The sequence below is a fragment of the Apium graveolens genome, chromosome 10, assembly GCF_009905375.1.
Source record: "Apium graveolens cultivar Ventura chromosome 10, ASM990537v1, whole genome shotgun sequence".
Lineage (NCBI taxonomy): Eukaryota > Viridiplantae > Streptophyta > Magnoliopsida > Apiales > Apiaceae > Apium > Apium graveolens.
In genome coordinates this window covers 205,346,308-205,359,285 of record NC_133656.1, presented here as the reverse complement: position 1 = coordinate 205,359,285, position 12,978 = coordinate 205,346,308, and the positions used below count along the sequence as shown (strand labels likewise).

The 12,978-nt window shown below is 43.9% G+C and overlaps 1 protein-coding gene across 1 annotated transcript; it reads left to right on the top strand.

The window, feature by feature from the left end:
* The first annotated feature begins 4,543 nt into the window (after positions 1-4,543).
* LOC141691698 (uncharacterized) lies at positions 4,544-4,963 on the top strand. Its single transcript, XM_074496457.1, has one exon. The coding sequence runs from the start codon at positions 4,544-4,546 to the stop codon at positions 4,961-4,963; it is 420 nt and encodes a 139-aa protein (XP_074352558.1).
* The last annotated feature ends 8,015 nt before the right edge of the window (positions 4,964-12,978 follow it).

Below are 12,978 nucleotides of genomic sequence, written 5' to 3'. Positions count from 1 at the left end.
CGGCGCCGAAGGAGCAGCCCCGCCACCGGGAGTTATCATTTGGCGCTAGAAGGAGGGGCTCTCCATCCTTGGGTCTCGGTGCCCCTGGATTTACCTTCATCAACAAGCTCTTCAAAGAGTCCATTTATTCAAACTTGTAAGAACCCAAACAACCAACCTTTTTCATAAGCATGAATGTTGTTTATTTCAGCCACGTTTGTGTGTGCTCGTTATTTTAGGACACGTTTGTGTGAGCCCGTTTTGTTGATTTAAGCCACATTTGTGTGAGCTATCGTTAGTTTTAATCGTTATTGCTCTGGTTTGAATATGGCATTTGCGTTATACTACATCGTTGAGTAGCCCCTAGAAATTGTTTAAACCGCTCCCAGGAAGCTATTTGTTAGTGTTTGTTGTTATTCTGGGTAGTTTCTGTAAAATTTCATAAAGCAACCTTAGATCGATATTCTCTGTGGCATATTGTTGTTATTTGTTGTTGGTATTGTTGAGAAATGACAATACCAGGAAAGAATACCTCTGGAAGACCATCTGCCTGTACTCAGGTCCAGGAGCCGGACCACTCCCAGGCCCTCGACCTGGGAGCCGAGAGAGAAACATTCCAGGATCAGCCACTACACACTCCTGTAGTGGAGAGAGTTGTAAACACCAGGGATGCCAGGACCCTCATAGAGCTCAATCAGTACAAGTACACCAATGTCCCGGTAGCCGAAGAGCACATGGCAAACCTTACAAGCGATGAACTAGCAGAAGTAATCAGACTATATAGGCAGGAGCAGACCCGGCTCCAAGAAGAAGCCGAACTAGAGGAGGAACCGGAGGAGTCCGGGGACTCCCAACAATCAAAGAGGTCTGTGTTCGACCGAATTGGAGCCAAAGGGAAGAAAAGCAAAAAAGATCAAAGCAAGAAAGAAGCAGAAGCTGCTAAGCAGAGAAAGTTGGAAGAAGTCTGGGAGCAAATCAGGAAAGAAGAAGAAGCAAAGCTAGAGTTAAAGATCCAAAAGAGAATGCAGCTAGAAGAAGAAAAGCTATTGGCCAAGTCTAGGAGCAAAAGAACTCGGAGAGATCCTACTCCGGAGCTGATTTCTGATGACAAAGAAGAAGAGGGGCAGAAGGACCTCAAAGACATGATCTATGAATTGCAGAGAAAGATGGACAGATACTCAGGAGTAGAGGTTGGAGAAACATTAACTCCATTCAGCCACTCCCTGGAAGCTATCCCCCGACAGCGGAACTTGAAGCATTACAACTTCGACTCCTTCGATGGACTAGGAGACCCGGAGGAGCACTTGAATTACTTTGAGCAAATAGCGCAGATATATTACTACAATGACTTGACAAAATCAAGGTTCTTCGCTTCAACTCTTAAGGGGGGCCCAGAGATGGTTCAGCAGGATCCCCTCCCACAACATCCACTCTTGGAAGGAATTTCGAACCTTTCGGGCAAACAAAACGCACGAAATGCACATGTGTCACATGAAGACAATCCGGCAGCATGACAATGAGTTCCTCTCTGCATACATGCGCCGGTTCCAGGAAGCAATCAACAAAGTTTCAAGTTTGGATGAGAGGGAAGCTTTAAGCATTTTTAGGAGAAACCTGGACCCAGAGAACAACGAGAGGTATATAGTGGAGCTAATCAATAAGGAGCCACAAAGTCTGGCAGCAGCTTATTCCATGACTGCCAGATTCATTAAGAAAACAGATGTGCTCCAAGCAATGAGGATGACCCGAAATGGGGGGTCCAGGAGCAAAAACACTGATGACCGACCGAAAGGGGGTTACCATCAGGATAAGAAGTTCAAGCAAAGAAACCAAGGCCAAGAAAGACAAACTACTCCAGTTTTCCAGAGACTTGGTCCTAAGAAAGAGTCAAGCAGTGACCCAGGACCCGCAAAGCAGCCCCGGGAGCCAAAGCAGGAGCCGGACTGGACTCCTCTCAACATGACCCGAGAGGAAATCTTGAAAGAGGTAAAAGACAAGCCTTTCTATTATCCTCCTAAACCAATACAAACTCCTCCGGAAAGCAGGCCTTATAATAGGCAGTGTGATTACCACGAAACCCATGGCCACAAGACTGAGAATTGCTTATCACTCAAGTACTTCATTGAGGACCAAGTGAAGAAGGGGAACATGAACAAGTACTTAGTTCGGGACAACAGAGGGGAAGCACAGAAGAGAGGAAATAATGTAGTTAATGTGGTCCTAGGTGGATCCCACTCCCCACCCCGGAGCCCAGACTTCGGCGAAGAAGTGCTCTCAATCCAATCACTCCCAGACCTGATGATATCTTTCAGCAGCAAGGACTACGAAGAAGTCAATCCTCATCACAATGTAACTTTGGTTGTCACTCTAGATATCTTTGATAATGAAGTAAGAAGAATGCTCATAGATAATGGCTCCTCGGTAAATATTCTCTTCAAGCACACAGTGGATAGAATGCAGTTAGGGAGTGTCCGATCAAATGAATGTCGAGAGGACCCACTCTATGGCTTTGGTCACAACTTAGTCCCGATCCAAGGAACTTTGTATCTACCAGTCATTTTTTGGATCTGCTCCTAACCAAGTGACTCATGTCCTCAAATTTTATGTAATCAATGCTCCTTCTTCATACAACGGTATTATTGGCAGATCAGCTCTAACCATGATGCAAGCGATAACTTCAATCTCCCATCTCAAGATCAAATTCTCAACCCCGACAGGAGTCGGGGAGATTAAAGGAGATTACGGAGTTGCGGAAACATGCTACAACCAGGGGTTAGTTGTGGCAGAAACCCATCAACATAACAAGAGGAAGGCTACGGTCCTTCGCAAGCAACAAAGCATGAAGAAGCACCGACCCCGGACAACGGAAGAAGCAAACAAAACAAGTCCAGAGAGACTGGCAAGCAACCAAGTCATGGTACTAGACAAGGCAAATCAAGTCCCAGAACAAGCTAGTCCTACCATGCAAGAAACGAAAGAACCCGAACAAGCAAACTACTATCTAAAGAAGAACTCTGAAGCCCGGATTCATCAAATGGTTTCAAATAAAGAACAAGCAAAAATTGAAGCCGCAGTTGAAACAGAAGAAGTCCAGGTAGATGAAAGCAATTCCAGCAAAAAAGTGAAAGTTGGGTCAGGACTCGAGGAGTCCTTTAAGGAGAGATTAGTATCCTTGCTCCGGGAGTACAAAGATGTTTTTGCCTGGAGTCCAAGGGACATGCCAAGACTACATGAGTCCATAGCAATGCACGGCTTGGATGTCAACCCCAACAGAAAACCAGTAAAACAGAAGAAAAGAAACTTTGCTCCGGAGAGGCAAAGAGCCATTGATGAAGAAGTAGAAAAGCTACTCAAAGCAGGAATCATCAAAGAAATCAAATATCCGGAGTGGCTAGCTAATGTGGTCATGGTTAAAAAGTCCAACGACAAATGGAGAATGTGTGTGGACTACACTGACCTGAATGACGCATGCCCGAAGGACCCGTATCCTCTTCCAAACATTGATCAACTGATGGATGCCACCTCTGGACACATTATGCTTAGTTTCATGGACGCCTTCTTCGGATACAACCAGATAAAGATGAACCCGAAGGATATTCCTAAAACAGCATTCATAACTCACAGAGCAGTCTATGTTTATGTGATGCTACCCTTCGGGCTTACCAGCGTAAGATCCACTTACCAAAGAGCCATGAACAAGATATTCAAGTCCCAGATTGGGAGAAACTTGGAATGCTATGTCGATGACATGATTTCGAAATCAACAACTGTACCAAGACATGTGGAAGATCTGAAGGAGTACTTTGACAACCTGAGGAAAAACCAACTCAAGCTGAATCCGGAGAAATGCACCTTCGGAGTAGGAGCAGGCAAGTTCTTAGGATTCATGATCAGCAACAGAGGAATAGAAACCAATCCAGAGAAAATAAAAGCAATCCAGGAGATGAAAGCTCCCAGGACCCAAAAAGATGTGTAGAAACTAGCAGGATCCCTAGCAGCACTCAGGAGATTTGTCTCAAAGCTAGCAGCGAGGTGCCTACCATTCTTCGATTTACTCAAAGGAGCAACCAACAAGAAAGAGGTGAACTGGAATCCTGAGTGCCAAAAAGCATTCGAGGAAATCAAGTCCTACCTCTCTCAGCCACCAGTCCTAACTAAAGCTCAGCCAGGAGAGCCTCTCTACTTATACTTGTCAGCAGGAGCACAAGCCGTAGGAGCTGCCCTAATCAGGGAGGAGAATGGAGCACAACAACCAGTCTACTATGTAAGCCAAGTCTTAAAAGATGCAGAAATAAGATACCCAAGATTGGAGAAGTTTGCCTTTGCCTTAGCCACAACTTCAAGAAAACTCAGGCACTACTTCCAAGGGAGGGAAATCAGAGTAGTGACAAATCAACCACTAAGGAAAATAATTCACAAGCCAGATGCCTCGGGAAGACTTGTTAATTGGGCTGTGGAGTTGAGCTAGTTCAATTTAAGCTTCATTCCCAGGACTGCCATCAAAGCTCAAGCACTTGCAGATTTCATAGTCGAATGTAACTTCCCAGACCAAGATCCGGAACCAATGGACATGGATCAGGAGCCAAAAAAGGAAACAAGTACGGGAGCCTGGACCTTAAAGGTAGATGGTTCTTCGACAAGCGAGAGGTCAGAAGCCGGACTCATACTCAAGAATCCAGAAGGATTCAAGGTTCAGACAACTATATATTTCAGCTTTTCAGCAACAAACAATCAAGCAGAATATGAGGCATTGATCGCAGGACTAAAGCTCTCCCGTACTCTAAGGGTCCAGGACTTAAAAATATACAGCGATTCTCAGATAGTGGTCAAGCAAACAAACGGAGAATACATAGCAAATGACCCTACTCTGGCGAAGTACCAAGCACTGGTTCAGAGCTACTTAGCTTCAATTCCAAGCCACCAAGTCCTTCAGATATGCCGAGAAGAAAATGAAGAAGCTGATATCCTATCCAAATTAGTCTGAAACTCATCAGATCTAGACTGCTCAGTTTACTTCGAAAAACTCCACAAACCATCCATTGAATCCAGAGAGATCTTGGAGATAGAGAGCACTCAAAACTGGATGACTCCCTTCATAAAATACTTGGACAAAGGGGAGCTCCCAGAAGACAAAGGAAAAGCTCAAAGATTGAAAGAAAAAGCAGCCAAGTTCTTCCTCGAAGAAGGAGTACTCTACCGCAGGACCTTCTCATCTCCTATCCTGAAATGCATTGGCCCAGAAGAAGCAATGTACTATTTGGCAGAAGTGCATGAAGGGATATGCGGAGACCACATGTCTGCAAAAGCCCTAGCTCATAAGGTTATAAGACAAGGCTACTACTGGCCAACCATTCATCAGGATGCAATAGAATTCGTCAAGAAGTGCAAGGAATGCCAGCTCTTCAGCAACGTGTCCCGGATAAGCCCAGTCCTACCATCCTCAGTCCTGTCACCTATCCCCTTCGCTGTTTGGGGTATTGACATTATGAGACCCTTCCCTCGAGCCAAAGGAGACCTCAGGTACCTACTAGTCTCTATTGATTACATGACAAAATGGGTTGAAGCAAAAATAATAAGGACAATCAATCAACAAGACTGCATAAAGTTTATGGATAACATTTTGATGAAGTTCGGGATACCGCGAGTCCTAGTATCAAACAATGGACCCCAATTCATTAGATCAGAGTTCGAGTCCTACCTCCAAGAGCGCGGGATCAAGCACAAAAAATCATCAGTGGCATATCCCCAAGGAAATGGCCAAGTAGAAGTAACTAACAGAATCTTGCTCCGAGGTATCGAGAAAAGACTCAAAGAAAGCAAAAGCAAATGGCCAGAAGAACTACCAAGTGTCCTTTGGTCCTACAGGACAAGCCCAAGGACAAGCATCGGAGAAACTCCATTCAAACTAGCTTATGGAACAGAAGCAATGCTGCCTATTGAAATTGGCTCTCCTTCTCACACAGCAATAAACTTTGAAGAAAAAGCAAATGAAGAAGGACTCAAAACAAACATGGAGCTAATTGATGAGGTCCGAGACCAAGCTGTAGAAAAGATGGAAAAATATAAGGAGAAAACAAAAGAGCACTTCAGTAAGAAGTCAAGAGTCAAGAACTTCCAAGTTGAAGACTTAGTTCTTCGAGACACTGAAACATCAGATCCCACAAGAACTGGAAAGCTAATGCCCAAATGGGAAGGACCATACAAGATCAAAGAAGTCCTCAGGCCAGGAACCTACAAGTTCCTGAACATGGATGGCTCAGAAGTCCCAAATACTTGGCATGGACTAAGGCTAAGGAAATTCTACCAGTAGGAAAGCAAACAAAGCAACCAAAAAACTTGTAGCAAATATGGCGAGCAACCAATCTGTTTCTCCTTCTATCTTGTATGAATGATTAATGAAAAGCTTTTTTACTTTACATATTTTTCAAAAGCAAACACTAGTCCGAACAAGCTATTAGTCAGGACTAGAGCAACCACTTTAACTTAGAATTAATTTTCTAACTAAAGAGCCACCACTAGTCCGGACAAGCTATTAGTCAGGACTAGAGCAACCACTTTAACTTAGAATTAATTTTCTAACTAAAAAGCTACCACTAGTCCGGACAAGCTATTAGTCAGGACTAGAGCAACCTTTTTTACTTAGAATTAATTTTCTAGCTAAAAAGCCACCACTAGTACGGACAAGCTATTAGTCAGGACTAGAACAACCATTTTTACTTAGAATTAATTTTCTAGCTAAAAGCAAACAGTAGTCCGGATAAGCTATTAGTCAGGACTAGAGCAACCATTTTTACTTAGAATTAATTTTCTAACTAAAAGGCCACCACTAGTCCGACATGCTATAATTCCGGACTAGTGCAAGTATTTTTATTTGGAATAAAATTCCTAAGTAAAAAAGCTAACTACTAGTCCGGACAAAAAGTTAGTCAGGACTAGTGCAATAAATTTTACTTGGAAAATATTCTAAGGCAAAAATAAACTACAAAAACAAAGTAAAATAACAGCAAGAAAAGCAAACATTAAAGATTAACCGGACTCAAACGACCCCGGAGCGAAGTACGAATATTACAAGAACCAAATATATCAAAAGTTTTCAAGAAATAGCAAATTCATAAAAAAGTCAAGATTCAGGAGCACTGGAAGGCAGGAAACTGGGGCAAGGCCCGTCGAAGGGCTCCGGTTCCCCTAATCCGAGCTCAATATCTTCCTTGGCTTTTATAAACTCTGAGACGAAGCTGTCCCAATCGGCCTCCGGATTGGTCTTGATATGTCGTTCAGCAACCAGCCAGCAACGAGCTATCTCCGGAGCACCAGCATTGGCAAGGGCTCTATCATACTCCTCAGATCTTTTAAACTCAGCAATAACTTCAGACTCCGGACGAACAGCGGACATCTGTCTCCGGAGCTCAGCTAACTCAGATTTCAAGTCAGAAACCTCCTTTTCAGCATTTTCAACCCGGATGGTTACTTCATTCAGGTGCTTGTTCAATCCGGACAGAGAATTGTCTTTCACAATTATCTGATCCCGGAGCTGACTAATCTCCGAATCCTTATCAGCAATGGCACTCCGGGAGTTTTTAAGCTCATTGTAGGCCAGAGAAGCTGATCCGGCCATATACCCGCCAAGCTGCAAAAATAGAGAAACTTAGAAAAACATTCTAAGGCAAATCAACACAAGAAACAAGAATAGAAAGAAGAAGTACCTGACCCCGGAGCCGGGAACACTCCTTCATAGTTGCGTCAAATCCGGACTGATTCATCCTCCTCCACTCAGTTTGAGTAGGAATCCCAGCCATGAAGCGAGCAACTTTTTCCTCCAGCCCCGGACCACCTTCATCCGGACTCTCTTCATCAACATTCTTTCCCTTGCCAGCCCCGGACCCGGAACCAGCTTCAAAGTTTTCGGCCCGGGGAGGCTTACTCCCAAGGGTGCGAAGCCTCTTCCTCCTCCTCCCAAAATCTCCACCCGGAGCCTCGCCTATAGGACCAAGGTCCTTCAGATTAGCAAACTCATCTCCAATTTCAACTTCAGCATCGCTCCGGACCAGGATGATTCACACCAACTTCAGGTTCCGGATTTGGAACCGCATTGCTCTGGGATCCCTCCTCCGCTGAGGCGTTAGATCCGGACCCAGCAGCAGCATTCTTCTTGGGCAACTTGAAAGCCTTGCCCAGACCTTTCAATGCATCACTGTACGTAGAAGACGACATGTCCGGATTATAGTGTGGCAAACCTGCAAGAAACAAAGAAAACAACACAAGTCAAAACCAATAAACAACCAAAGCAGATGAAAGCAAATAGGAAACATATGAGAGGTCCGGACATGAAGGAAAGCTACTTACAGCCTAGCCTATGCAAAGTTCTATGATTCATAAAAGTGTCTCGGGTCATTTGGAAACCCAGAGATTCACAAAATGCAAACATCAACCGGATGGCTTCACCCCTGAGCACATCCCTACGGAAGCGAGTCCGGACCCCTTCTGAAGCCATATGGGGGAGATAGTACAAGTCTAAGCCCCGGAACATGATCAACTCCCCATTCCAATACTTCAGCGAAGATTGCTGGATAACAGGCCTGTAGGAGCCACCATAGCCGCACTACGGAGCCCGGAACCGAAGTTCATATAGAGGGAACTAGCTGGACCGGACCAGGTGAAAGATGTGATGCCATAGCTTGAACGTGGGCTGAACTTTAAATTGATTACAAGTAGCAATGAACCAAGTCATCCACTTTATACCATTAGGTGTTATCTGCATCGGGGAAATCTTGTATACATACTTGCACAAATGCTTTAGGAACATATGCCAGTGTGGATTCCATCCAGACCGGAGATGCTCCAGCCACACTGGAACGAATCCATTGTTGGGAACCACGGACTTATAATGTTACTACGTTTTACGATAAAGATTACGAAAAGAGGATTACCTTGTTAATGGTTGATTCCACGCTCTTCTATTGTATTCCCAAATTCCCTTGAGCGAAGTGTGGCCTCCGTCTTCTCAAGTTATCCTCTCTTCTTGCTCCTTGGTGGCTACAATATGTTTTCACACAATCCCAAGCAAGAAGAGAATAAGAATATATATAGGCTACAATAGGGACCATGGATAATTAGGTTGGGCCTTCTAATTACATCTTGAGCCTAGCCCAATATAATTAAATATTAATTCAATCCACTAAAGAATTAATATTTGCACTACCTTTCTTAATACCGTAATTTAATTAATTCGGTTCCAATATTATTTGCTTATTAAATTCCCCATATTTAAAATATCATATGTCCATTAATTAAATAAATTACTGATAATTTATTTAATTAATATCTTTTATCCTTGATCATCCACTCAACCTTTATTTAATTATGCCAGAATAAATTCCATCTGCAGGGTTTCACATAATTAAATCTTTTTGAGCTTTCAAGGGGACATCATTAACCCGAATATTATCAGGACATGGATTACTTCAATAAATAATATCCACCATGTATATAATTCCATCACCCAAAGTATAATGATATAATTCAAAAGAATTATTTCATATATAAATCAAAGCATGTAAATAATATACACGTGTCAATTACTATTTCCGGATTAAGAACCTAAGCATTAATAATAACATAGAATCTTAGTTCTCCTTCTTAATCAGTATTAAGGGAACAATTCTAAATTTGATCCTGTTCAATATACATAAAGTATACTAGTATTATTTATTAGTCAATATAAACTAATCTAAATAATACTACAGCCATACCAGTGAATTGTCCAACACCACCTGTGCTGTGAACCTTATTATATTATATAACCGTATTTAACAATTTAATATTCTGTATCTCATTTAATACTAGATTGTTCACAATATATAATTTTAGACAACATGTAAACATTCAAATGATTCTCAAATAAACTGGCCAGAAATAAATGTACATACTTCAAATAAATATTTTCAGTATACACTAACATCCATCAGCCGACCTATGATGAGCCCTCTCGTCCGGAGTCGGCCACCTCCACTCTATCCGGCGATCCAACTGAAAAGCGGCCCGAATCGCAGAATCCTGAGCCTCATGATCTAGCCCAGAATACTCATCCTTGAGCTCATAGTGCTGCTTAGCCACTATGCTATTCGCAAACTTCCTATCAAACGTTTCCCTATCGTATGGTCCCGGACCAGCGTTTTGCTGCCTAGCATATCCAGACCTAATGCTCCTATAATAAAAGCTATCCTCTATCTCCTCACTCTTGCTAACAAAATAACCCAAATTCTCCACCCACAGACCCTCCGGACTGTAAGGTACCTTTCTTGAAGAAATCTTAGCAACTGTAAGCTTCGTTATGGCCTCAGAGTCCGAAGTGGAAGCCTTCTTCCCCATCTCAGCCCGACAAGAATTACCAGAGGACTCAGAATCCGAACTAGATGGCCCCGGATAGCAAGTTATGTAAGCCTTGGCAAGAGCTTTAGTCCGGACCATAAACCTAAAACATGTGACAAAGGTTAGTATAAAAATTATACAGTTTATTTATCTTGAAAGCTACATGGTCTGGACTACACTATGTTCAATTTTATTACAAGTCAAAAGCAAACAGTCCGGAGACCCAAAATCCGAAACCTAAAAGCTACTCCGGACTCAAAACTAGCCTAATCCCCGAACTCAGATGTCAAAATAACACAAAAACAGCAACCAATTACAAACCCCAAATAAAAGAACGTTAGCCCGGACTAGGTATCCCAGTCCGGACCCAACCAAAAACCCCTATTCCAGAAACACTTACAAAACAAAATCAATCACCAAATTATGCCCAAAAACAAATACATACATACATTCATACACAAGAGCACTACGAAACAAAACAATCAAAGCTAAAGCAGGAAACACAATTTCGAAGAATCTGCAAAACAAATAAGAGAAAAGAGAAGAAACTTACAAGTTTAAAGAGAAAGGATAGTTTAAAGACGACCGAACAACGACCAGAAAGCCACGAGTTCTCCAACGAGCAACAGCCGGAAAAAGATTCAGAGAAGATAAGGAGAGAAAAAATAAGAAGAAAATCAGGAGAAAGTAAAAAAGAAAGGGGTGATTAGGGGCGCCTTTTATAGGCTTGGTGAAGCCAAAAGACTCTCGCCACATGGCATAATCCAGATCGTCCATCAAAACTGTAATTAATACAAGTAATGATGAGGCACGTCTCTCCACACTCTTACAGCTGTAATAATTCAAATAATTGGGGGGGGGAATCCCCAGAAACCGTTTCAACTTCCAAGTCCGGACTCCTTCGCACTCAGCAATCCGGACTGGTGGCAAGAAAAGCTCAACTCCTGACAAGGACAACAACCTTAGTCCTGATTGGCCGAACTCAGCGCAATCCAGACTGGTGGCAAGAAAAGCTCAACTCCTGACAAGGACAACAACCTTAGTCCTGATTGGCCGAACTCAGAGCAATCCGGACTGGGGGGCAAGAAAAGCTCAATTCCTGACAAGGATAACCACCTTAGTCCTGATTCGCCGAACTCAGCGCAATCCAGACTGGGGGGCGAGAAAAGCTCAACTCCTGACAAGGACAACCACCTTAGTCCTGATTGGCCGAACTACGAGAAATCCGGACTGGGGAGCAAGAAAAACTCAACCCCTAACAAGGACAACCACCTTAGTCCTGATTCGCCGAACTTAGCGCAATCCGGATTGGGGAGGCGAGATAAGCTCAACTCCTGACAAGTACAACCAACTCAGTCCTGATTCGCCGAACTCAATGCAATCTGGACTGGGGGCAAGAAAAGCTCAACCCCTGACAAGGACAGACACCTTAGTCCTGATTCGCCGAACTCAGAGCAATCTGGACTGGGGGCAAGAAAAACTCAACCCCTGACAAGGACAACAACCTTAGTCCTGATTCGTCGAATTAAGCGCAATCCGGACTGGGGGGCAAGAAAAGCTCAACTCCTGACAAGGACAACCACCTTAGTCCTGATTCGCCGAACTCACCGCAATCCGGACTGGGGGCAAGAAAAGCCCAACTCCCGCTAACGCCAACCACCTTAGTCCTGATTCGCCGAACTCGGCGAAATCCGGACTGGGGGGGGCAAGAAAAGCTCAACCTCTTCCAACAAAACACTAAAAGGCCACTTTTCTACAAACAATCCCAATTTCACTCCCCCATCCAGAAAATCTGCATAAGGGAGTGGGGGGCACATGATAGTACATATAGCCCCTGGGAGGACTACTCCTAGGCCTCCAACTCTATACAGCTCCTGAAAGGACTACTCCTAAGCTCCTAACTCCATATAACTCCTGGGAGGGCTACTCCTAAGCCCCTAACTCCACGCAGCTCCTAGAAGGAGTAGTCCCGCGCACTACCACTCCTAACCAGCTCAGTCCCGCAAGCCTAACCCTGGTGGATCCCAGCACGTGAGATGTTGGCCCAGGCACGTGATGGGGGCAACTGTCACACATCAATCATGGGAATAATCAGGGCACGTGTCAGAGGATCCTCAGAACATTCCTCAGCCAGTCCCGCACTGACACGTGTAAAGCATCCACTCCAGGTAGGTGTCCTCCGCTCCCAGAACCAATGGCTATGATCTAAAGGTACCAACACCAAAACCCTACCCTTGCGCTATAAATAGCCCTTTTGGGGTTAATCATTCTTTCACACTCATACACACACAGCCACCTTACATTCATATTCATCTCCATCTTCCCAAAAAGCTAGTTCTTACTCTCACGCCGGAGGCGCCGCGGGACCAAACCCCCCTTCCGGTGTTGTTTTGTAGGAGCCCCACATCAGCTACACCACCACAACAGCGAAGGATCCAGACGGCACCGAAGGAGCAGCCCCGCCACCGGGAGTTATCAATTATCATGTTCATTGATCTAAAACAGTCGGGGAAAACAAAGGAGCGTGTACTATGTAACATTGATACAGTTGTGACAGCCAACATAAAAAAACACATTTTGAATGAAAGCGTGGAGGAGCTACAATAACACACAGAAATGGTGTATAATATA

Bases quoted from the DNA above. Each gene is read 5' to 3' on its own strand.
- LOC141691698 (XM_074496457.1), top strand. From the start codon at position 4,544: ATGGACATGGATCAGGAGCCAAAAAAGGAAACAAGTACGGGAGCCTGG.